This window comes from Scophthalmus maximus, chromosome 4 (assembly GCF_022379125.1).
Source record: "Scophthalmus maximus strain ysfricsl-2021 chromosome 4, ASM2237912v1, whole genome shotgun sequence".
In the NCBI taxonomy this organism is placed as follows: domain Eukaryota; kingdom Metazoa; phylum Chordata; class Actinopteri; order Pleuronectiformes; family Scophthalmidae; genus Scophthalmus; species Scophthalmus maximus.
In genome coordinates this window covers 17,993,523-18,019,506 of record NC_061518.1, presented here as the reverse complement: position 1 = coordinate 18,019,506, position 25,984 = coordinate 17,993,523, and the positions used below count along the sequence as shown (strand labels likewise).

Here is a 25,984-nt window from a genome sequence, read left to right as displayed (position 1 = left end):
AAGATGACTCCTTCCAGCCAGTGTCTCCACTTCTCCGACTCCAGCTTATTGGCCAGCGCGCAGCTCTCATTTTCAGGGGTTGTTGTTTCTCTCAGCTCTCAGATAATTTTCTGGAAAGGAAAGCAGACGGGTGTACCTTATTGTTGTCTGGGAGCACTGAGGCCGGCCCCCCTCGTCCAACAGATCAACATTCAGAGATGAAATAGAGTTTGGGGTCTGGCATGGCAAGGATGAGAGAAGAGGAGGAAAAGCAGACTTTGAGGCTCTGAAAAGCCTCTTCAGCTTCAGGATTTCACCTGCGTGTGAGACCAGGCACCACAACAGGCCAGGGAGGATAAGAGATGAGGAGGCAGCGCTGTGCCGCAGCCATTCCACTGCAATTGAAAAGAAATATTATAGGTTTTACACCAGTGCATTTATTTTCTAATTTTAGCAACTACTTAACTTACTTATGATTATTAATTACTTACTTACAAATACATTATGATATAATACTACATGCTAAGATAAGATCAGACAATTACATTATTAAATGTATAGGTCATTTAATAAGCCCCACCTATAAACATTAATGTAGGAATTGTTATAGGCTAATAACATGATATATATTATTCTGGTATTGGGCCATTATGTATAACCAACATTAAGTGTAATTTAGTGCTGATAATTTTGTACTTTTATTAATAAGTTGTTTTTTTTAATGCAGGACTTTCACAAGTATGTATGCTCTTTGTCCGTACTGCCATGTGTTGACTATGTGATTGGCTTTATATGCATTTTAGTGATGTTTTTCCTCTTGTTATAATCAAAAGATGGACCAAATAATAGAAACACAACGTTGTGTGTGTGTGTGTGTGTGTGTGTGCGCGCGCGCGCAGGGATCTTCAGGGATTCTCCAGATAAATAATCTCTCTCTCTCTCTCTCCATCTCTCTCTCTCTCTCTCTCTCTCTCTCCATCTCTCTCTCTCTCTCTCTCTCTCTCTCTCTCTCTCTCTCTCTCCTCCTGCGTTGCTCCTCTGAGTTTCTGTCCAAGGTGCTGAAATCTGCTGCTCTGGGGTCACGTGACTGCGCTTCCCTTTTGAGAGCGAGCAGAGTACTGTGTGTGTGTGTGTGTGTGTGTGTGTGAGTGTGTGTGTGAGAGAGAGAGAGAGAGAGAGATAGTGCGCGCGCACGTGTGTAGGCTATGCACGCGGACACTTCAATCCTCCTCATGAGCGATCGAGGCTCATGAGGAAGGTTTCTCTCCACGACGCGCTCTGCAGCAGCCTTTGCTTGAAGCGTAGACTTAGTTGAATGCGTAACAGCGACTCCTTATTTGCATCTTTTTTTCTTTTCTTCTTTTTCTTTCGCCGTCGCAAACATTAGTGTGGACGGGCACACGGGAGTGGGCTGCTGCCCACCAAGTCTGACTGTGTTTCGGAGCTGCTGAGAAGAAGAAGAGACCATGTAAGAATCCGCATCTCCGCGGATCATCACAGCCCCCCCCCCCCCCCCAAAAAAACAAAAAAAAATGCAGAAAGGGATGCGACTCAATGATGGCCACATCAGCTATCTGGCTCTTTTGGCGAAAAGGGACGGGACGAGGCGAGGCTGCCTGAGCAAGAGAAGCTCAGACAACACAAAATGGCATTCGAAGTGGTTCGCCTTGTTGCAGAACATGCTGTTTTATTTCGAGAACGACTCCAGCTCACGCCCCTCCGGACTGTACCTGTTGGAGGGATGCGTGTGTGACAGGGCACCGTCCCCCAAACCATCCCTCTCCGCGAAGGAGTGCCTGGAGAAGCAGGTAAGGTGCTGGCAGTGCATGGAGCCCACACACACAACTCCGACTGGCTGACGCGCACCAACGACAGAAACTTGTCCTGGATGATGTGACTCTGAGGTTTTTACGCACAGCCGTTGGGACCAGACCTCGGAGACGCTGCTGAGCACACACGTCTCCTCCAGCTGTGTGTTTATCTCTCTGTCTGAGAAAGAGAAGAAGAGATTCCCCAGAGACGCCTTATCATTGTAATTCACTTGACGTTGAGTGTTACGTAATGGCGTCATCCCAAGGCATAGATCGTCTGGACGTTTGCGTTGAAATAGTGTGTCAGCCTGCCTCTGAGGTATAAGTCAAAGTGCGGAGGATCCGTGTGCTTTACTCGTGCAAACTTTTCAAACCACGGGGACCGACGTCACCTCCCTCCACTGCTGCTCTCGTCACACATGCCTTGCGTCACGCACTCTTGGTAGGACGCTGTTGTTTTTTGGACGTCAGGGGATCGCAAACTTCAACGTGCGTCCAAAACTTTGCGGGTCGCCATCTTGCGCAGGAGAGCTGCCCCCTTCCCTCATGTCGTTTTGACGTATTGATTGAATTCCTCGTCTTGATATTAATAGCATCCTACCTTGGCAACTGCGTCTCCCCGGTTTACAGCCGGCCTGGTTCACTTGATGGCGTTCTCACCATCACGGGGTGGTTAACGACAGCCATGATGGGAAAGCAATGTCTCAGGCACGCTTTTGTTTCTCAGTACAACCCCCCCCCCCCCCCCCCCCCCCTTTGATTTCCTCAGGAGTTTAGTGCTCCACATTGACCACATTACAAAAAAAAGAAGAAGAAAAGTATTAATGCTGTAGTGTAACATTGCCTATGGTTTTCTCTTGCGAAAACAGTGAGGGCCGGCGAGAAATAAACCCTGTGCCATGATCAGCATTTAGGAGGCAGAGAAGTGGACAAGCTGCTGTGAGCCATGCAGTCACCTTCTGAAATCTGCTCCGCCAGCTGCAGTCTGCTGTGCTTCCCCTGCTGCGGAGACAATAAACCACTCCAGTCAGAAGTCCAAGCGACGGGGTCATTTCACCTGCTCAGTAACCGTGAGCTTCGTTTTTGGTGGTTGACAGGCATTTCTGTCCCCCACGAATGCCTTTAATGTGCAAAATATGGCCACTCTGTGTGTCACCATCATTTATCCCTCGCAGTAAATGTATGAATGTTTTTTCCTAGAAGGCTGTTCAACCAGGACCTAAGACCTTGCCGACATGTTACACTTTTACACATGTGGACAGTTCAGCTTTCAAAAGAATGGTTAAATAATACCAGATTTCACTTTGTGGGTTTGTACGATTGAATTTGAGTATTTTGTTTGCCATGAACCCCCTCGGATTGTTTGTCATAATATGGAGTTGAAAAACAGAAAAATAAATGGATATGGGAGTCCACTTTTCAGGGCTCACAGATGTTTGGACTTTTGTTCCAAAAAGTTGTTTCAAATAACTCCAGTGCAAGATTGAGTTGGTGGATCAGCTCACACATAACAAAAAATGGGTAGATTATAGGTTTCCCAAAGTTATTAATGAACAGCAGGGGAGGAATATATCGCAGTCCAGCTTTCGATAACTAAAACAACAATTGTTTACTCTCAAAGAAAAATTCTCAGTGTCATAATGCTGAGTATGTGAAAGATCTGTCCCATCGGCTGTGTTGAATTAACACAGTCGATGGGACAGATATGGCATAAAAAAAATGGTCACTCATTTAAATTCAATTAAATGTGTTCCATGCTTTGACAATTTTCTTTACATGTCTTACTGTAGGTTGTAAGGTTATGAGTGAGCTCAGAATCACAATCCTGAGTTATGATATTTGTATTTTACCGCATAACATCTAGGTAAAAATTGTCTGATGACAAAGAGACGCATGGGGAATCTTCTGCAGTGGCTCAGGAAGCGTCGCACGGTGAGCCTGTGTCCGTCATCTGTACCTGGCGCCGCTGTCCATTGCGTTGAACTCTGCTGTCATGTGATGTTCCTCTACCCCTCGCCCCGCTGCACATTGTTGGCAGAGCTAGCAGGATTAGCGTGCATGTCGCCACGAGGGCGCTGGATGTTCGAGCAGCAGTCGCACAGTTCAAAACAAAATAGATGAATGCATGTTTATTTGAATCCAGATGAGATTATTTTGTTAAAGAGTGGTAAAAAAAAAATTGGTGTCATGTACAGGTTACAGTCCTCTGCATTCAATCAAACAGCACTGGTTGTTTTTTCTTGTGGTCAGGATAGCGTTTATTTGACTGTCCATCAAAGACTGTTCATTTATATTATCATTTATTTTTTTTCCAAATAGTTTTAGTGGACTACAGACACATTTTAGCTGAAGGTAGCTGATCAGGAAAAGGTCATATCGGTCATATTGGTTGTTTTGGGGATAGTACAAACACCTAACATTACTTGTTAAGGTGTGAGGACTTGTCGGTCACTCTCCTGACATCAGTTAAACTTCGTCCACTTGCTTATTTCCTCGAAAACCATGTCAGGAGGAACGGCATGCTCTGTTCTGGGGGATGAAGCGTGGACCGAGCGGCATCGAACGATGACAGATGTTCGTGCAGGCTGCTCCAGTGAATTTATTTCAACAGTGAATTAAATGAATTTGAAAGCCTTCAATTAGCATAACTCAGTCTTCTGTTCAGCACGTGTCCCTTTATTTAATATGTGTCTCGAATAAATTCGCTCAGTTTTATGCTGTTTGAGTGGGGGTGTTAACATTTTTGAGTGTACCAAAATCTGCATGTAACATTTGGATGTTTTGGCTGCAGATCTGCACACTTTGTGTATAGTCTGCCACGCCACCATGTACAGGTACATGTTGTGCGTACTCATCTGTACATCTTTCGGGACTTTAAGGTGCATGCCTTGAAGTCTATATTTGCCTCACTGTGTCCTCCCGCATTCGCCGGTGTCGATCTATAAAACTGAGCAGCTCCATAGAAAAGGTAAGCTGAGGACAGGACGAGTAATCAATGCCGCAGGTGTCTGAGGGCATACAGATTTCCTTTTCACCTTCCCCACTCTGGAAAAACAAAAGACGACACCGAGTGGATGAGTAGACCGCAGAGGTCGTCTGAGGCGACGCTGCTGTACATTACAGACATTAAACACATGCAGATTACAGCAGATCTCTGATGAGTGTCTTAGTCGTGTGTGTGTGTGTGTGTGTGTGTGTGTGTGTGTGTGTGTGTGTGTGTGTGTCTGCGTCTGCGTCTGCGCATGTACTGTATTTATATGTGTGTCAGAGCTGAAAGAGGAATGGCCAGGCGAGTACTGGATCTTATCAGTGTGTGACAGGGAGAGGGACAATGCTGCGAATAGATGCCAAGCCAACTGCCACCTTGCAGGGCTGCGGTGCTTTTTATAGCCCTCACTCCTCAAAAAGGCAAAAGATCTTTCTCCCCCCGTGCGTCTGTCTCTCCATTCTCATTGTATTTTTTTGGAGTGTTCTACATTTTAAATGTTCTTATTCCTCATTTAGAGGGCAAGCTACGTTTAAGCCACCAGTTACTATGGCAACCCCTATTTGCATCTGAAAAGTGCATTTGAAGGGACCAAAAAAATGTGCTACAACATGCCTCGGCACTGCGCTTCGCTCAGTGAGTACAGCAAATATGAGAAATAGGGTGGTGAGTAGTGTTGTTTACAAATATTTATATAACACATTTACATAATGCACTATGATCAGTCTGGATTTGTGGTGGCTTAACTATTGTTTTGAGTGTTTTATCATTATTTTTAGCAACTTCAAAGCCACAGTTCATGAATTTATAATGAATTGATATCTTGGAGTGAAGGTTAAACAGCAAGCAGAAGCAGTATTAATATAAACGACAAAGCTGTGTGTAGTTTAAAAACAATCAGAGTAATGTTCAGCAGTATGAATGTTTCCAGAAACGAGGCACAAAATAAAACAATATCAGAAAATGTGGGTCAGTGCCTTGTATGGAATGAATGAATGTATGAATGAATGTATGCGTCACTGGTAGTCAATATGACACACACACACACACACACACACACACACACACACATTTTAATGAACTATAAAAAAGTTAGGCTGAATGTCAGTTTGAAGAATATTTTTATTTAAGATTTTTTATTTAACAATTACAATAATCAGATTTGTAATCTATGAAAGTCAATTTGATCAGTTATCATTATAAATGTGTAAAATCTCTGTTCTGTGTCAAATCCAGCAGTTTGTATTCATAGATTTAGTGGTTTTATGTGGTGTTCATATTTTTGTTAGTCAGCCAGTGTTCGTGGGACTGATGGATCCGCTGCATTTTTGGGTTTTTAACTCAACACAATTGAAAATTTTACGTTAAACAAGGATTTAGTGTACAGGATATGTAGTCTCGCTCACCGACAAAAAATGTAGTGGTGTGGAGCTAAATATAGCTGCCTCAAAAGGCTTGACACACCAGCTTGCAGAAAGCGGGCGATGAGAAGCACATTATTGACAAAGGTCCGTTCTGCCGCTTATCAGGAAATATGGAACATTACTCCGCTTCACAAATGATTTGCTCTCGGCATTTGGGAGGGATAAAAAATCCAATATATTGGATTTGTGGGGGTCTATTTACAATGCATCAGTGTTATATAATTTGATGCGTTTCCACCACGAATGGTCTGGCTGTACTATTAATGCGATGACCACCACTTTGTTGATTTGGTGATTTGATGTGATAAGCCTATTTGAAAACAGTTCCACATGCATTTGCCATAATTGCCATAACTGGACATTTAAGGCTGTGTAGGGTTGCTGGAGATAATTGGAGAGTGAGTAAAAAGGGGTGAGGTCCCAGGTGAGTTGGTGTCACTTAAATGCAGAAAAATCACTGGGTCAGAGCCAAACAAAACTAAACAAAACATGCGTCAGTCGAGAGGTTTTCTGCCAATGTCTGTCAGAGAGCACAGAGGCTTTATAATGAATCTCTCAAGGCTTTGTCTCCCACTCTCACACACACACACACACACACACACATGCACAGCTGGTCAGTGATGACCACAGTGTGATGTTTAGCTATTTTTTCTAATTCTGTCACCGTCAAACGTTTACATATATAATAAATGTCTCATTATAGGCTGAACCGATGTTCAACTCTCTCTCTCCTTCTATGTTGTTGTTTTCCAGTATTATTTCACCGTCACGTTTAATCATGACAACCAGAAGGCTTTGGAGCTGCGCTCCGAGGACGTCAAGGACTGTGATGAGTGGGTGGCTGCTATCACACAGGCCAGGTACCGCTCACACATGACCTCTGACCTACATGCACACATTCAGCTGAGGAAGGTGTGTGTGTGTGTGTGTGTGTGTGTGTGTGTACCCTAGGATATAGCATCAATCAATTTAATCAGCCTGCAAAAGTTTTGTATAACTTACTGCACCTCACCAAAGGACTAAAGATTTTAAAATGGATGTTTTCAGGATCTACAAAAAGGGAATTTAAAGTATTCTTGGGACTTATTAAGTTGGAAGAAGAATGTCCCAGCCCAATGATGAGCATGATCAGCATGCTAACAAACTCTCAATTGATAACATGCTGATACAATGTTTAACAATGTTCACCTCTTAGTTTAGAATGTTAATGCAGCACAAAAACAAGGACTGCTGTATATCCAAAAATATAGACAATAGGAAGATTAATTTGATGATCTAGTATCACCTTCCTTTATATATTCTGCCAGGTTTAAGATATTTACTCAATTTCATGTAGTCTTTGGATTCAGACATCATGCACACAGAGACATTTTCCACTATCCGGCTCTCACTGTTGTGACCATTCCACCAATGTCAAAATCCCACTCTCGAAAAAACAATGTAAAGGTCAAAGGACAATTACATCCAATAGCCAGCAAACTTGTTTTTTCGGTCTGAAAAAATTCCCTCCGCTAAATGATTATGTTGATGCCTGTTATAATCATCGTACAGAAAACTATTATACAAAGAAATGAAATAAACATGCTTGATATACGGAGTCATGAGATGTATGATGAGTAAAATGCCCCTTTAAGATTCAGAGACAAAAGAGGGTCACGGCGGACAAGCAGTACAATCATTCTGAATGTCAGCAGAGTGCATTTGTATGGCGAAAGGTCAATTGATTGGACCCATTGAAGATTACATTGATTAGTCTTCAGTCAAGGCAGCAGCACTAACTGTACAACGGATACGTTGGTCTCTAAGCATGCAATGCACAGCGGGGCCATAAAGATCTGCCTTCGCCCCATCGTCATTTTGCTTTTGTCGAGCAAGGTTTCTGATGTCTAGCTCATTGCCTTGTTCTACCGGTTTAAATGAATGAAATACATTTTAATTCTCTTTCTTATGTCAGCACGTTTCCACTTCAACAAGCTGTTTCCCAATGTTGCTTTAATTTGAACACAAGCTCCTATTGAACCGTCCTCACTTGTCATGTCGCATCCAGACTCAAATTACTTTGCGGCCTGATGTATACAAGCTTGAAGGAGTCAGCTGCACGGATTTTAAGCCTCGCTTAGCACATACATGAAGTGTTGATCTGGGCACTGTACAGAATTATTCCTCATGCATAAGCAGCCTTTACACATCGCTTGTCAAACTTGCAATATTTGAAGAATTGGTTGTGTAAGTGTCTCTTCTCGGTGTGGACATAGGGTCTGTGGTTCAAACATATGCTGATCAGAGGTCTTGCTTTTGCTTTTAAGTCTAGGGAGAGCCCGTGAAACATGTGTTAATGAGGTCCTTGCAATGCCTGTGTGTGTGTGCGTGTGTGTGTGTGTGTGTGTGTGTGTGTGTGTGTGTGCGCGCGCGTGTCTGTATAGTTACCGGAACCTGGCTACCGAGCATGAGACCCTCATGCAGAAGTACCTCCATCTACTCCAAATCGTGGAGACGGAGAAAACGGTTGCCAAGCAACTTCGACAACAGATAGAGGATGGGGAAATCGAGATAGAGCGGCTAAAATCGGAGGTAAGTTGCTTGTAAGTTCATGCTTGTATCACCTGTTATTTGTGTGAGTGTGTGTGTGTGTGTGTGTGTGTGTGTGTGTGTGTGTGTGTGTTTTGTCTTACTGTGTGGTGCATAGTGACAGAGGCAGAGAGAAAGTATGACGTGAAAGTAATTAGGAACAGAGGCTAAACACAAAAAGGAGGCACAGAACAAAGGTCAAAACCTAGGTAGCAACCACAGTGCTCATGGAAAGCATTGAGCTTGCAGCGCCCCGTGATGTGTTTTATTTCCTAATTATTCAGTCGAAACTGGATCAAATGCATCTCTCTTTAATGTGCTAATGGCTAGCTCCAATTGAATTGAATGTTTTCAATATTCATGAATCATCTTCTATTGTACCTGATTCTGCTCCAGAGCATAATAATCTACTGCCTCACCGCCCATGCTAAAACATGTAGTTGTAAGGGATTCTGGTTGGTTTTGTTTGATTCATCGTTTATTAAAAGGTCTGTTGTTATTCACTGTCCCAATACACTGTGTCTTTCTAATCCGAGTAAATGAAACAGGGTGGAATCCCCTAACCCTTTTAGAATTTCTTTGATACCAGCTAATGGGTTCTAACAAAGTTGAAAAGAAAGGAACATTAAAAAAACCACTGGATAAAACATCAGTCATGATGATAAAATCACACAGTGTATTGAGAAAAAATTACGTGACCATGATGAGTAGGATTTTCGTTGCATACAGTACAAACCAGCTGAGTGAATGCATTATATGTTGAATTACAGATTGCTGGACTGCTCAAAGACAATGAGAAGATCCAGTCAAATCCAGAGGTGCCGCCCAGTGACGACGACACAGAGATCAAGAAGATCAAAAAGGTGAGAGCTGACTGCTTTGGTGCAGTGCAGTTTGAAAGGAGTGACCAATGTGGAGTTGATCGAGAAAAAAACAAAGCAGTGCGGAGGAGAAAGGAGGGAGGGTTTTTGGCAAAGTTTGATCTGAAGCAGGTTTTTGAACACTACCGCATCTTTGGGCACATTTTGATTTGATTTCTAACTTCATTTATTCAGGAAAGCTAGTTGCTTTACTGGAAACTTAAAGGGCAATGATTTACTTGCTTAAAGTAGAGAGAATATTTGACTTCAGGAGAAGTCGGGAGAAACGTGGAGAGAGAAACTTGACTGACGTCAGCAGGATGCGTAAAAACTGCTTGCAAGCACATTCTCCATAGCAACCTTCTCCACAGCAATATCCTTTCTACGGTAATAATGTGTCGTGTTTAAAGTTTGTTGTGTTGCCCCCAAGTGACCAAAATGTATTAATTATTACACACACTTTCAGTTCCTGAATAGCTCGTCACACTGATGCTCCAATACCGGTGATAGATTGTACCAGTGAGAGACATCAGCTTGAAGATGTGGATCTGAATCTGACTCAGCCTAAGATTTTGTGTGCGACTCTTTACCTTTGTGTTAAAAGTCACTGGGACTTGTCCATTGTTCCACATTATGTGACACTGAACAGTTGAAAGGTGGCGCGTCGTCGCTATCCAACAATGCATAATGAAACGTCTCACCTCTGGGATATATAACATTTGCGAATCCATTCTTCAGAGCTCATTTTGATCAGACTACGCTTTATGGTTACTTGACGACATCAGTTGTAACATTTGTCTTCCAAGATCCTTCAAAAACCCACAATTGTACCTCAGGAATGTATAGTGACAAATACATTTAGGTAAAAACACAATAGCATCACTTTGGTGTCCAAAACTTTTTCACCACAGGTACAGAGCTTCCTGCGGGGTTGGATTTGCCGAAGGAAGTGGAAGACCATCATTCAGGACTACATTCGTTCACCCCACGCCGAGAGCATGAGGAAGAGGAACCAGGTGGTGTTTAGCATGCTGGAGGCCGAAGCTGAATACGTCCAGCAGCTCCACATCCTGGTCAACAACTTCCTGCGGCCTCTCCGCATGGCCGCCAGCTCCAAGAAGCCGCCCATTACCCATGATGATGTCAGCAGCATCTTCCTTAACAGGTGGCTGGTGGGGACACTAGTTGTGATAGTGGCGTGACCCGGCGCAGTGGGAGAAGCCAAGAATAATGAACAATAGTTCATTTTGCTTATTTGTTTTACCAGTGAGACCATCATGTTCCTCCACCAAATCTTCTACCAGGGTCTGAAGGCCAGGATAGCCAGCTGGCCGACACTGGTTCTGGGTAAGAGCCACAGAGACGATGCCTCGCTCACCAACGTTAGCCTTTTTTCCCCCTAGGATTTGTTCAAGGTTCTGTTCACCTAAAATAAAATAAAAATAGAAGATATTTCCAGAGACTTTTTTGCATCTGTGATTCATGCCACAATTGAGGTAGGATGTTGTCACTCACAGCATCCAAGAATAACTAATACTAACTGACTAATAACTGCAATCTACTACTACAGTCTGTTTCCAAAATGAAATTCAATGAGATCACATCAGGTTGAAATATAGAGCAACCGAAAACTTTTCTCAGGGAAGAGAGTTAAAAAAAAAAAATGAATTAAACAAAACCTACTGCATGTATCCATGAAGATGTCTGTTTGACTTCACAGCTGACCTGTTCGACATCCTGCTGCCCATGCTGAACATCTACCAGGAGTTCGTGAGGAACCACCAGTACAGCCTGCAGATCCTGGCCCACTGCAAGCAGAACCGGGACTTTGACAAGCTGCTGAAGCAGTACGAGGCCAAGCCCGACTGTGAGGAGAGGACGCTGGAGACCTTCCTCACTTACCCCATGTTTCAGGTAAGATTCCGGGGATGCAGTGTTGATTATATCGACTTGGCTGAGGCACTGACCTGAATTTGACTAATGTGCTTTGCCTGCAAGTAAACAGTTAAATCCATTTGAGTTTCATGAAGCAATCCAAAGCTTTCAAATCGGATTTTACCTCAGTGAAACCATCAGGTGTAATGAGTTTAAACAATGCAAAGGTCCAAAAGTTGGACCTTTACGACAGTGCACCAAAGTGCATCCAAGCATTTTCTTTCCGACTTTGAACTTCCCACCTCTATCAAGGTTAATCAGATTAGTCTTTAAGATAAACAATTAAGACATATCATGTGTTGAAATGAACATATTCTCAATCCTGTCTTTCCTCAAACATATAAAAGATAACAGATAACATTTGTCACCACTCGGCAGTTCTCGAGTGGCAACACTTAGTTGTACTTTTGTACAACGATCTGTGTTGAAGTGAGGGCAGAGGTTTTCAAAGATACGTCACAATCACAACAATGATGCTGAGACTTGTTCTTCAAGCAAAGACAGACTCTTACGCTGATTGGATATAATGTTTCATTGAATATTCATTGAAAATATCTTATTTTTCAAGTGAATGTGCATTACTTGCTTTCTGTTAAAGGAGAAATTCAAAATAATGATCTCTCAGCATTTCACGTAAACCGTAGAACGGCCTCTTGACCAACTCTTTACCAGTCCGGGAGTAAATCTTCACATGAAATGATTATCACATATCACACACTCCCTCTGTGTGCTTCTCTCTCAGATCCCTCGTTACATCCTGACGTTGCACGAGTTGTTGGCTCACACGCCCCATGAGCATGTGGAGAGAAATAGTTTGGACTATGCAAAGTCAAAATTGGAAGAACTATCCAGGTAGGTCATCAGTCCGTCATGTTTTCCTGAATGTTACAAGGAACTCTGTGTTCACTTACATTCATTCTGCTTTTATTTTTCAATCATATCATTGATGTGTCTTTCTAAATGGTGGAGAGTGCTGACACGAAAAATGTATTAAGATTCACTCTGTCCTGGTTTACAAAACAGATCCAAGCTACCTGTTCATATCACGTGTAACTGAAAAATAAATCTGATCAAAGTGATCAAAGACCAAAGATACAAACAGTTGGCGATACTCTAGTAGCAATGCAGCTTTAATGTGAAGTACTTGAGTCAATGAGCATTTGTTGTCCCTTCAGAATCATGCATGATGAGGTGAGTGAGACGGAGAACATAAGGAAGAACTTGGCAATCGAGCGGATGATTGTTGAGGGTTGTGAAGTGTTGCTGGACACCAGCCAGACATTCGTCAGGCAAGGTAAGTTTTTTTTAAACTGTCAAATGAAAACACTGACAATGAAATGATGGCATATATTTATTATTCTCCTAAACTTCTGGCCAGCAAATAAAAATGAGAGTAAGCACATTAGGAAAAGAACACTTAATTGAATCACTTAATTAACTGAAGCCTGAAACGTCATGTCCCACCTGAGCCCACAATACCCAAAGAAAGGTCATGTAGCTCAACTTCTAATTTAATTTAAATTTATTGAAGAGCTATTTGCAAATAAATGTAACATTGCTTAAGGGAATGTATTTGACTTCATGAGGAAGTCAATGAAAACACGTTGCAGGAGATTATAGGATGACCTTACACATCGAAATAGCTTAGGCACTGACTTTAAGCCCAGAGTCAAAGTCACTATAAAGAGCTGAGAGGAAGTATTTCTCATCACGTGTTTATATTTGTCCATGACTCCGCAGGTTCTCTGATCCAGGTGCCGATGAGTGAGAAAGGGAAAATCACAAGAGGCCGACTGGGCTCTCTGTCTCTGAAGAAGGAAGGCGAGAGGCAATGTTTCCTCTTCTCCAAACATCTCATCATCTGTACCCGAGGCTCTGGAGGAAAACTTCACATCACTAAGGTACAGCAGGACAGTAGTCCAGAGGGCCTGGCACAAAAAAAACTATACAACGCTATCTGATGAATGATAATAAGTTTGAAATAAAAATTTCTATGAGAGTACCAGTTAAACTAGTATTTCAGAAACTTTAAAGTGACATTTTGTTGAAACTATACAGACATAGCTGGCAACATGCTGCATGTGACCTTGCAACCTCTCAACCCTGTCACAGAACGGAGTGGCCTCTCTCATAGACTGCACACTGATGGAGGAGCCAGAGGGCACAGATGATGAGTGTAAGTTACAATCTACAGTGCATTACATTCACACGTTTTCTCAATATACTGCATATACATGGAGGGTTATATGGACTATATGAAACGTAAAGTAAAGCTCCAAAACATCATATCACCTTGAATTGAACCCAAACAATCCCAGTTACACTAGGTGACTGGCGCACATGATTTAAAGGGGCAGCAAGCGATTCTAAAGCTATCCACGTTTAGAAAAATTCAGCGAATATTTCCTCACGGTCCGTTAGCTGACGGTTCTGTGTGTACCGGAAAAGAAAAATCCAGGTTTTCTGCTCAGCCTTGGCTCTCAAAATCATAAACCAAAAAATGGTGCGGACCATACCTGAAAACACTGCGAGTGCAGTTTGTAAACATCACTACCGGTCAGTGCAACAACAACAACAACAAACACAACAACGACAACAAAGAGAGAAACATGCTTTCTCCAAAATTGCTTACTGCCCCTTTAATCAAGGTAACCAGAATTAGTCATTGTGCACATGGATCCTCTGCTTTCAGGCCACACTTCAGAAGCAATGGCACAAAACAGTTACCGATTTTTGTGTAGCGTCAAAAATGTCATATCATTATAATAAAATAAATGTATATGAATTTGTGCTTTGCAGCCAAAGGTGAGCGGAGCGGCCAGGACACAGAGCATCTGGACTTTAAAGTGATGGTGGAGCCCAAAGACGTCCAGCCTTACACCATCATCCTGGTGGCTTCATCCCGACAGGAGAAGTCAGCATGGACCAGTGACATCAGTCAGGTATGTCTCCTCACCTGTATTCAGTTATCTAAGACTGAATATGGTAGGTTACAGATAAACACAAAGCAGGAGTCATGGAATAAACTGTCAACAGACAACAGAGTTTACATATAAAATTATGCTAAGAGCGCAGGCTGCAAGCATCTAATGCTCCATCCATATCATGAGAAAACAGAAGGGTAGCATTGAAACTTACTTGAAAGTGACTAAACTCTGTGTTCATTTTATTGTCAGTCAGTTTGTATAGAAGTGAGTTATACACAGCATCATAAAAATAATTGGAAAAGACGTACTTCTAACACTCTGGTGAGACCATTTTTAAAACTTTGCCTCAGCTTGTTGCCATAGTTCCACGTGAGATCTGATGGATTTGGGGACAGAACATAATCATTTAAAGGATCAGAACACGACAGTCTGTGTGTGGGGTTAGAAACTTGCAGGTTTGTGAACTCACTCACCCCCTTTGTGCTGTCATACTCAGAGGGAGCCCTTTCTCTGTCTGCTTGCATTATTACAGTGCATTGACAACATCCGCTGCAATGGTCTGATGATGAACGCCTTCGAGGAAAACAGTAAAGTCTCCGTGCCACAGATGATTAAGTGTGTGTCGGACGCCACGCAGCAAAGCACATACATTATACATGCTCAAACAGAAACTCACATCAGCATTACATACAGTAGATACACAGTTACATGACAAAGGCATGAAAAATGCATGAATGTATGTGCCCAAGCTCAAGCTTCTACACTTGTAAGGATCCATATTGACATAATAACATATCCCCTCAGCTATAATCTTAAGAATCACAACTTCAGGTCAAACTCTAGACTTTACCCCACAGCCCTTTAAACAAGTGAGAACATGGAAACATATCTTACATTTCTGACTAAATTAGTTCTCACAGAAATACAAGAGCGAACAAATTAGATCTTAGATTGTCTCCCTCCTTTATGAATGTATGCAAAGTTGCCACTTGAAATGATAACCCCCCTCAGTTCAGCAACAGCAGCTCTGACGCAATAAACTCATAGAATCCTTTGCATAGGCCAAAGGGGCTTAAATATCTAAGGGTCCCTTGGGTCTTTTAGGGCCCCTAGAGGCCAAAGGTATGGACTCACTAGTCTGCATCAAATTTTAGTCAGACATAATAGATTCAGCCTTTGAAAGACTTAAAATACTACTTCGCACATTCAGCATTTTTCTTCTTTTAGTTTAAATGTATTAATGATTACATTCATCCTAGATAACTTCATATATATGTATATATAAAAAAAATATATCTTTTTTACATTGCAAACAAACTCCTATCCATATTAGTGTTAGTGCACTGCCCACTAAGCCACACATAACCAGAAAACATCAACATATTAAATTTGGCAAACCCCCGCGAGTAACATGCCGAACCTCTCTTGCCTTTTAACACAGGTCGGACACGAGCTTGTACTGCGACGACGTTGACATTCGCTTCAGCAAGATGATGAACTCCTGCAAGGTGCTGCAGATCCGCTACGCCAGCGTGGAGCGCCTGTTGGAGAGGCTGACCGACCTGCGCTTCCTCTCCATCGACTTCCTGAACACCTTCCTCCACTCTTACCGCGTCTTCACCAGCGCCGACGTCGTGCTGGACAAGCTCATCACCATCTACAAGAAGCCCATCAGTGCCATCCCGGCACGGTTAGTGCAAGCCCGTGTTGTATCAGTCAAAGAAGTTATTATTAAATATGTGCAGATCAGTCTTGCAATGCATAACAATAACAGCTAGGCAGAAAATCAGTGTATCAACAAGCAAGAAACAGTAGATCACAATCTGCCACTAGTCCTGGAGCAGTGTGTGCAATTAAAATTATTTGAGTTATTTTCATCCTTTTTATGAAGTGTGTTCATAATTTTGTCTATCCTTGAACGTTCTCTATTAGCATATTAATGGACGCTGTTACTCAGCCGAGCTAAAATGGTTTATTACTTTAACCTCCACCACCCGCAGATTGTCACAACTGAAAATCAAACAAAGTTTGTGATTCCCACATTTTCCCCCTGAAGATGCAGCAACAGTGCTGTAGTGGCGCAGTGAAAAGGTGGAACTTACCAGGTGTTTGAGTTTTGCCTTTGCACTCACGTGGACCGTCTATAAGCAGCCCGTCATGCTATAATGTCTTGTCCAGGTGAGAAGGGACCAGAGAGGAGGCAGTGAGAGGTCACACCGACACATCTTCAGTCCACCATCACAGTTAATTGGGTCCCGCGTCCACCCACCTCTCCCTAACCCCTCCTCTTCTTTCTCGTTACTCTCTTTACCCTTTTCCATTCTCTCGCTTTTATTTTTCTTTCCACAAGTCTGACCATCCCTCTCTCCGCTGCGCTGTCACCATGGCAACCCCTCACTCTGCTGCAGGACCCCACCCTCTACTTCTCTCCTCGTCTTCTCCCTCCCTCCCTCCCTCCCTCCCTCTCTCTCCCTTTCTCCCATCATCTGCAGTGGCTCTACGGTATTAAATATTGATGGTGGTGTTTTGCACCCAGACCCTCCTCTCCTCTCCTCTCCTCTCCCACTTGTGTCCTGTCTCAACTCTCCGATTTTCCTTTTGTTCTTTCTCTTGCTTATTTCATATTTCCCTTCTCGTTACCTGTTTACCATCCCTCTCTTCCCCTCCCATCCTCCCTCTTCCTCCTCCCAACCCATATCTTTGCTTCTCTTTTCTCCTTTTAATATTTTGCGAATACGGACGAGGAGACACAACATGGCTACAGCTAACCCCATGGAGGCTTCCCATTCGCCCACTCTCAGCCAGCAGCCTTCACTGTGGTGGAATCCATATCCACTATGTAGCTTCTCTCTCGCCCCCTCCCTCTCTCTGTTTTCTCCCCTGCTTTTTTTTTTTGCATTGCACCTCTGTCTCCCACTTTCCCTCTCCGTCTCTATCTGGCTCCCCTTTTCGCTCTGTTTCTCTCTCCCCATGTCTCCGTGGGCCTCCCCTGAGCTGGTTGCTGTTGGCAGCACCCGTGCCTCCCACACTGTCACTTGACATGCTATTTATAGGCCTTCAGAGGGGGTGGCTCTCAGTGCAAGGAGGATGCTGTCTTAAACAATGTAGCTTAAATAAAAGAGGCAAGATCTCCCGAAGAGCCCTGTGGTTAATGTGTTCCCTCTCGGCCTCTGTGTACAGACACCGAGCACCACGCATCCGCATTTCTCTCTTTTCCACTGTCTCCCATTGAGGCCAATAAAATATTTTTAAGTGCTTGGTTTTAGTAGTGAAACTTGCTCTTGCTAATGTCCGTCCTTCTGTCTTTTTCCGCACCTCCTTCAGTGTTCTCCTCTCTTTCATCCCCTCCTTTCCTGCAGTTCTTTGGAGCTTTTCTTTGCCAGCAGCCAGAACAACAAACTCCTCTACGGCGAGCCACCCACGTCGCCGCGTGCCAGCCGCAAGTTCTCCTCCCCTCCTCCTCTCTCCATCAGCAAGACGTCCTCGCCCAACCGCCGACGCAAGCTTTCGCTCAACATCCCCATCATCACAGGGGGCAAAGCCCTGGACCTGGCCGCGCTCAGCTGTTCTCCCAATGGCTATGCAAGCATGCACGCCACCATGTCCCCCTTCAGTAAGGCCACGCTCGACATCAACAAGCTCTATGTGTCGAGCACCATGGCCAGCAAAATCCCTGACGAGGGTGAGCCCAAAGCCGAAGGCAAGGCTGAGGAGTGTGTCCTCAACAAGCAAGGTCAGAATCACTGTCCGAGGGATGGTGCTCAGTTTTAATGAGCTTCTCGTGTACTGTGGCATCTCCTCACTGCTCATATCTTGTATGTATCATCTGAATTCCAATACAGTTGTAAAGTGGTGCTCATGTCCTCATCTGTTTCTGTTGAATAAAGGGTCTAGATAGAGAAAGGTGGAACAATAGTACGCTTCTTTTAAACAGCATCATTTGAGATGGAAAACTATGGTGCAGCCCGTCTGAGGTTGTAAATGTGGAATCATAATTTTATACCAGATAAAAGAAGAATGACGTTGACCATGAGTTTCTTTTGGAAGCTAATTTTAGTGAATGATAATGATAGTGACAGTATAAGATTCAACTGACCACGATTATCTACCATAACATTTTTAATTAGTTCCCATAATTCTTACAGACTAAGTGGGTGTTTTCCTCTCTGTGCTGACCTTGCTGTTCTCGGCTACCACAGAGTGGTTATGGGGATATGTCCACACATTTCTTTTTTATTCATTTTGTTAACACTTTCTTTGTGCAGACCTGTCGGTGAGAGAGGAATGTGATGAAGACCCAGGTCAGAGTGACGAGACAGAAGCAGAAATGTCTCCACCCAAGTCCCCGTCAACACCTAAGAATGTCAAGTCAAAGAACTCTGGTACAGTATGAGTCCATCTCTCCTCCATTGTGTCATGACCCTGTGTTGTGCCCCTTAATATCCAAGACTTGTTTAGAACATCTTGGGTTCCAACCCACCAGTTTAAACGTCAAATGAGATGGCAAGATTGATTAATCTGGCATTATGTAATAACGCTCAAACTGCAGTGGCTAAGCGCTAAATGATAGTCACATACTATATTTTTCAGCAGAACATTTTGATAAAAGAAAAAGAAAGAAAATAAGATCAATAAAAAAATCATACTGTCAATAACAAAAAACATTCGTACCATGAGACACATTAAACAGGCCTGCCAGAGAAGTACTTGATTTTACCTACACGTTTGTGTGCTCATTATAGCCAATAGTTTCAGATATAAACATCAAGTATCCACAAAAGTTAATATGCACAAGTACGGTAGGGGCAGTAGGGGGGTTGTGACAGAGAAGCATGTCAGCTGGAGACAAGCTTACAAACCAAAAGAGACACATACACGCCATTGTCACAACGTGCACGATGGTGCTCTTGACTTTTCAGCAGTGATCTCAGATTTAACAGAAATAATGACCTTCTCCAGTGGAAACTGCACTTGGCAGAGTTGGCACCCTTTGATTACAGGTGATGCAGGATATCTTCTGACTGTGGCAACTCAGAATTATCAAGTGCAACAGTTTCAACGCTTTGGGAACTTCACTAATTTGCTTCCTTTCAGAGAGCTACCCAGGGAGATCAATATTACTGTTATATCTGTGCAGGAAATATAAAGCCATCGCCAGCAGCTTACCTTAACCTAGGTAGCATTAGCACTGGAAACAGGGGAAAACAGCTTTGGCTCTGTCACAGGGAGCTTGAGATCTCACAAATGGACACGTTATACAGGATATATATTAGTATTGTCAGTACAGAAGACTGACGTGTAAATATGCCACATTGCGTTTGTCATGGATGGGTATGCAATGGTCTGCGGTGCGGCAAGTTCCTGGAGTCTTGTTGTCACATGAGGTTGCCAGGCAACCAGGGAAATCCCAGAGTGTCGCTGTTAATTTGTGAATTCAAGAAATGCTGACAGGTGGATTTTTTTTCTTTACAGAGCCAGATTAGCTGTTTCCCCGTTGTTTGTCTGCACTAAGCCGAGCTCAGTCTTACCAGCAGCTGATATTTAGCCTACCATCCACCCATTGAACTTAACTGTCAAATTATTTCTCAAAATTCTTTTGACTGTAATTATTTGCAGGGAAAACTGGCAGGGAAAAAAATGTGGAAAAATGTAAATTTAAGGTCCGAGTGAGGTTTTTGATTAATATCAATATCAAGTGTCATATAATGTGTTTTCCAATCATGTCTCAGATATATATTTATATTAAAACAAGATCAACACTGCACACTGTTTGACTCGCAGAGTTAAATGTAGTCACAGCAGAATTAGAGTTAACTTTCCAGAAACTGACGAGTGTAATTTCAGCCAAATAAGGTCTTGATAAAAAACACCCACAGCCTCCTGGCCCTTCCCATGCTGCAGAGAGAGGGAGCATCCACCCTGTAGGTAGTCAGGCACAATTCATCCCCAGTGTGCTCTCTTCCCACGGTGCTGGATACAAGGGAAGCCAGTGCCTTGTGTGAGTAGGTGGAAGGAAACCTTGTACCTTAGCAACGATGTGCGTGTTCTTCTATACCGCCCCCGGCTGAACGGGGGAAGGCAGGGAGGAAGGGAGTGAGAGAAGGAGGGTGGCAGAGAGGCAGACACAGTGAAGTGTACGCCGTCACTGTTACGAGCTGCAGGACACACTGTGCTCGGTCTGTTTCAGCTCTCTGTTCCCCCCTAGTGGTCAACAACTAGTATGCTCGAGGAGTACATCAACAGCTCCACACGGAGAGGATGAAATCATATTTTTAATTGCATGACTATTTTTTTTTCTCTCAGTCTGACCCTGTCACAGACTCTGAATTTACACTTGAGAACATTGAAATAATACCATATTCCGGAAAAGTGGAAGTTTTCCCTTAACAATTACAGATCAGCAATCAACAGTAAGTTTAGGGTTTTTAACTTAAAATGTCTCTGTTGGTCTCGCTCCCTGAAGAGTTTTCGCTGTTTTCCTTCAACAACGGCATGGTGGTGTCATCCTGCCGGGAGCTGGACAATAACCGCAGTGCCCTCTCTGCCGCCTCGGCCTTCGCCATCGCCACGGCCGGTGCCAATGAAGGTACACCGACCAAGGAGAAGTACCGACGCATGTCCCTCGCCAGCGCAGGTCAGTCACAGAATGTGCATTTGGAGTATAGGAGTAATGAAGTATGTTGCGTTCACTTTGAACCTAATGTTGTTGATCCCGGTCCCAGGTTTTCCTACAGACCAGAGGAATGGGGACAAGGAGTTTGTTATCAGAAGAGCTGCCACCAACAGAGTCCTGAATGTGCTGCGCCACTGGGTCTCCAAACACTCGCAGGTACGCCTCACTTTTCTTCCTTTCTTTTTCTTAGTCTCTATCTCTCCATGCCTTTAAAGGAGAAAAATACCACATTTCTTTAATGACACTGTTGTTGTTTTTGTTGCTTTGTTGGTCCTCAGGATTTTGAGCTGAACACAGAGCTGAAGATGCGGGTAATTGGTTTCCTGGAGGAGGTGATGCATGACCCCGAGCTCTTGACACAGGAAAGAAAGGCAGCTGCCAACATTATCAGGTTGGTTTCTCTGTTATCACTGCGTGGTCGCACATACAGTTACATATGACTCTATCTCTTTGTCAGCAGCCAAAAGGAAAACATTCATGAAAGATTTATTCTGAAGCCAACAATCAGATATGGTTAAAAAATGATAGAAACTGGAGATGCAGTACATCATCCCAGGTCCTGGCCTAAATCTAGGCCGAGGTAGAGCTGCTCAGAACTTTATGTAAAGAGCCTATGGTGCAAACAAACCAACATGTTAGCATACAAATGTATGGAGCTGAAGAGAAAACTGCCCGTAATCCAAACCCAGACCCAGTGCACTGGGTCAAGTTTGTCACTTTTCATCAGATTAAATCCATTTATGTTGTTTAAGGTCATAGCGTTTTTGGACAAAACTGTCAAATAATGGCAATTTTGTCTTCTTGTATGCAGGACTCTTACACAGGAAGACCCCGGAGACAACCAGGTCACCCTGGAAGAGATCACACAGATGGTGAGGGGAGACTCACAGCTCTTTCCATTGTAAAAAAAACCCAACACAACTAAAAACCTTAATTGAAATCACTCGGTGTTCTGTAGAAGTGATTCATGCTGTAGTTGTGGTAACAACTTTCACTGTGTGTGTGTGTGTGTGTGTGTGTGTGTGTGTGTGTGTGTGTGTGTGTGTCAGGCCATGGAGGACTGTAAGACTGAACCATTTGAGAGCCACTCTGCCCTGGAGATAGCTGAGCAACTCACACTGCTCGACCACCTGGTCTTCAAGGTCATCCCTTATGAGTGAGTACACACGCAAACACACAAACAGCACTCGGCCTATAAAAAAAATAAAAGATTATAGAGGCTGAGTGGGCGGAAGAAGGGAAGTGCACATATTGTTATATGTTTTTCAGAGTTGATTAGTTGAAAACATTTTTTTTCCCTACAGGGAGTTCTTTGGTCAAGGCTGGATGAAGAACGACAAGAACGAGAGAACTCCGTACATCATGAAAACAACGAAACATTTCAACGATGTATGTTTTTCTCTGATAGATACATAGATAGATAGATAGATAGATAGATAGATAGATAGATAGATAGATAGATAGATAAATAGATAGATAGATAGATACATGGATGGATGGATATATCAATAGATAGATAGATGGATGGATGGATGGATGGATGGATGAATGGATGAATGGATGGATGGATAGATAGATAGATAGATAGATAGATAGATAGATAGATACGTTGTTAAGCCCTATGAGGCAAGTTGTGATTTGTCAATTTGGGCTATACAAATAATATTTGAATTTGAATATTATCACCATGTTGTCTATTTATCTGTGTTTTTTGTCAGATCAGTAACAGGATCGCCACAGAGATTCTGCACTGGGACGATGTCAACACGCGCGTGGCGGTGATGGAGAAATGGGTGGCAGTGGCTGACATCTGCCGCTGCCTCCACAACTACAATGCCGTGTTGGAGATCACTTCCTCTCTCAACCGCAGCTCCATCTTTCGCCTCAAGAAGACCTGGCTCAAAGTGTCCAAGCAGGTATCTGCCATTTCTGACTGATCCCTGATTTCTTCCAGCAGTAAAGTTAAGCAATATTTCCCCAGGGGTCGGAAGATCTTCAAGTTCTAGCTTTGTGTTTCCTGGACTTTATGTCCCCTCCTCTGGGCCAAGAAATAATTCTCAGACTGTAACTCCACATAAAACCACAACTTATTATTTTTCCACACTTTTTTTGTGTGTGAATTATTTTCTAGACGAAGACTGTGATCGACAAGTTGCAGAAACTGGTGTCATCAGAGGGACGGTTCAAAAACCTGAGAGAAGCGCTGAAGAAGTAGGTATCCAAAGCTTTTCCTTTTCCTCTAGGCGTGTTCACACATTTTGTACGGGTTCCTCATATATTCTTTGTGTTCATTGCTCTTTGTGTGTCGCTGTGTCCCCTTGTCCTGCCTGGTGTCGTCAGCTGTGACCCTCCCTGTGTTCCCTACCTGGGAATGTACCTGACTGACCTGGCCTTCATCGAGGAGGGAACTCCCAACTACACGGAAGACAGCCTGGTCAACTTCTCCAAGATGAGAATGGTAAAAACACATGTGTGCACTGATGTACAGTAGATACAGTACATTACATTAAACCTTATATTGTGTCTTGTTTGAGCCTATTTTAACATTTTCACATTTCAGCAACTTGTGCATCTCGCGTGTTTAAATTGTATTATTTTGTTTTTTGACCATGGCATGGGTTGATACTGTCTCTAAGGTCGAATTTTGAATAATACTTCTTTCACTTTTCTTCAGATATCTCACATAATCAGAGAGATACGCCAGTTTCAGCAAACAGCTTACAAGATTGATTATCATCCAAAGGTGAGATTTGTATTTTTCTTACACTTACATGTAATTTCAGGAGCTTACAGACTTTGATTTCATGTCTGCAAATATTACTTGACTATATCAAGTCAAAATCAACATTGTTCAGTTTTTATTTCCATTTAACCTGAATAAAGTGGCCGCTGAGAACACTTTTGTATAAGGCAAGACCGAGAAGTATGCCCTCTAGGCTTATGGGTACAAGGTATACCTGTGACTACTAGTCAGTGATTGATATCTAATAATAGAGCAAACACCTCTGTATTCATTTTCTCCATACAACAACATTTCTAAAAATGTCAGTTTGGCAAAAGTTAAAAATGTTGATCCTAATAAGACTTTGGCAGATAGCCAAAGTCTTATTAGGATCAACATTTTGCCAAACCCACTTCTTCTTTGTGAACCAAAACTCACACACTAAGGGCCCAGGGCTGTCACTAAAAGTCAAATTCACTTAGCAGAGGTATATCATTTTAAGGAATAGAGAGTAAATGGGTCAATATAACTAACTAAGCAGCCGCGGGCTTACAGTAATGTGTACATGACTTTTCTTTGTCACTTTAGGTGGCAAAGTACTTGCTGGACTATAGCACAGTGCTGGATGAGGAGAGCCTGTACGACGCGTCTCTGAGAATTGAGCCCAAGACTTCATCATGAACAGGATCTCCCTCGGCCCTCATATTGTACAGGAACAATATATCATAATGTACATACACTATTATTTGTATTAGACACAGTAGGTTGTCCTCTTCTAGTTTGTGCTCCCCAATGGACCCGTTGTGTATAATTGTTATTAGAGACTGAGTAGAAGCCCAGAGAGGTTTTATTTATATAGTCACAGAGTATTTATATGTTATTTATCGTCTTAAATGCCATTTTATGAGGACTTTATTTTCAACCACAGAATGACCAGATGAGAAAGTATATAGACACAATACTCACTCACATCATACTGGGAATATGCAGTATAACAACTCCCACTTTTCTGCTTACATGTCAAAGTCAAGAGAGACCTGCACATAACTGCAGAAATCTTTCAACCCCCCCATATAGTCTGCATTATTAGTGCAGAAGCCATTTCTTCAGCCTATTTTTCATCAAGTGTCAATCTTAAAATAAATATGCCTATCTGCTAATCCCCTAGCTGCATGATCATTCATGTAAAAGTTGCACTCTTTAAGGGTTGGTGGGACTGACACACCAGCTGGTTCTGACTGAGCTGGGACACATTTTTGGTTTGGAGAGACGGGTTTTCATGCTTTGCTTATTACCACCTTATTCCCCTGGTGGGCAGCGTGATGTACAGTATATACAGTATAATCACTGGGCAGTGTATGTAGCAGATATAACCAATGTTGAGCCACTTTCAGAAAGTTAAATTCCCAACTTTTGCATTCAAACAGTGAAAGCTTATCACGGTTAATCCTCTTTGGCCAGTGCACTATGGTTTTGCCTTATATCATGAAATGGATTATGTACCACAAAAGTACGAAGCTATTTTGTTTTACAATTTGCCGATGAAACGAAAACATTTGCTGTTTACACTTTAATGCACAGGCAGTCTGACGCATTTCCTAATGTGCAATGTGTTCCAAAAATATCCCTCAAAATGTGTTGTCCTTATGATCGCTCAACTCTGTAATAACTTTACTGTGTATGACACAAATGTTAAAAAAACAACTTATCCTGTCTACTCCAATGTGTAAACAGGAACTATACAGTAGTAATATTGTGCTTATTCTTGGAATATTTATATGTATTTTTTACAGGCTTTGTATATCGAAACACCTACAGCTTAAGTGGCAGGCATGTACCACTTTCACGTGTTCAAATCAATCTATACCTAGAGCAGTATGTGTACTGTATTTACACCCCACCCTTGCACATGAATCTTTACCCTCTAACAGGCACATCAGATGTTTGCAGTGAGCAATACCCAGTGGTATGAGAATTATATTTCAGTCTGTTTCAACAGCTTGAGTAATATTTCCAGTTTTGTATGAAAGTGTATTCTTTCCTGATTACCTCTTGTTAATAAATCTATTCTTTCTCAGGGGGAGAAGGGTCTGAGGGCT

At 42.7% G+C, this 25,984-nt stretch overlaps 1 protein-coding gene across 1 annotated transcript; it reads left to right on the top strand.

Annotated features, from left to right (window-relative positions):
* The first annotated feature begins 1,106 nt into the window (after positions 1-1,106).
* Positions 1,107-25,976, top strand: LOC118302773 (ras-specific guanine nucleotide-releasing factor 1-like). The gene is made up of 27 exons (XM_035629201.2): positions 1,107-1,787; positions 6,954-7,060; positions 8,624-8,771; positions 9,539-9,631; positions 10,540-10,793; positions 10,896-10,975; positions 11,349-11,542; positions 12,306-12,415; positions 12,739-12,857; positions 13,304-13,464; positions 13,676-13,739; positions 14,363-14,505; positions 15,023-15,105; positions 15,932-16,180; positions 17,850-18,223; positions 18,756-18,872; positions 20,954-21,124; positions 21,213-21,319; positions 21,442-21,554; positions 21,975-22,035; positions 22,213-22,319; positions 22,468-22,552; positions 22,882-23,079; positions 23,295-23,374; positions 23,504-23,621; positions 23,838-23,906; positions 24,474-25,976. The coding sequence occupies exons 1-27, from the start codon at positions 1,512-1,514 to the stop codon at positions 24,564-24,566; spliced, it is 3,774 nt and encodes a 1,257-aa protein (XP_035485094.2). The 5' UTR covers positions 1,107-1,511; the 3' UTR covers positions 24,567-25,976.
* The last annotated feature ends 8 nt before the right edge of the window (positions 25,977-25,984 follow it).

Excerpts from the sequence above, each read along its gene's own strand:
- LOC118302773 (XM_035629201.2), top strand. The coding sequence starts at position 1,512 with ATGCAGAAAGGGATGCGACTCAATGATGGCCACATCAGCTATCTGGCT. Across the intron at positions 22,320-22,467 it reads TTCAAGGTCATCCCTTATGA|GGAGTTCTTTGGTCAAGGCT; the intron begins GTGAGTACACAC and ends TTTTCCCTACAG. Across the intron at positions 23,622-23,837 it reads ACTTCTCCAAGATGAGAATG|ATATCTCACATAATCAGAGA; the intron begins GTAAAAACACAT and ends ACTTTTCTTCAG.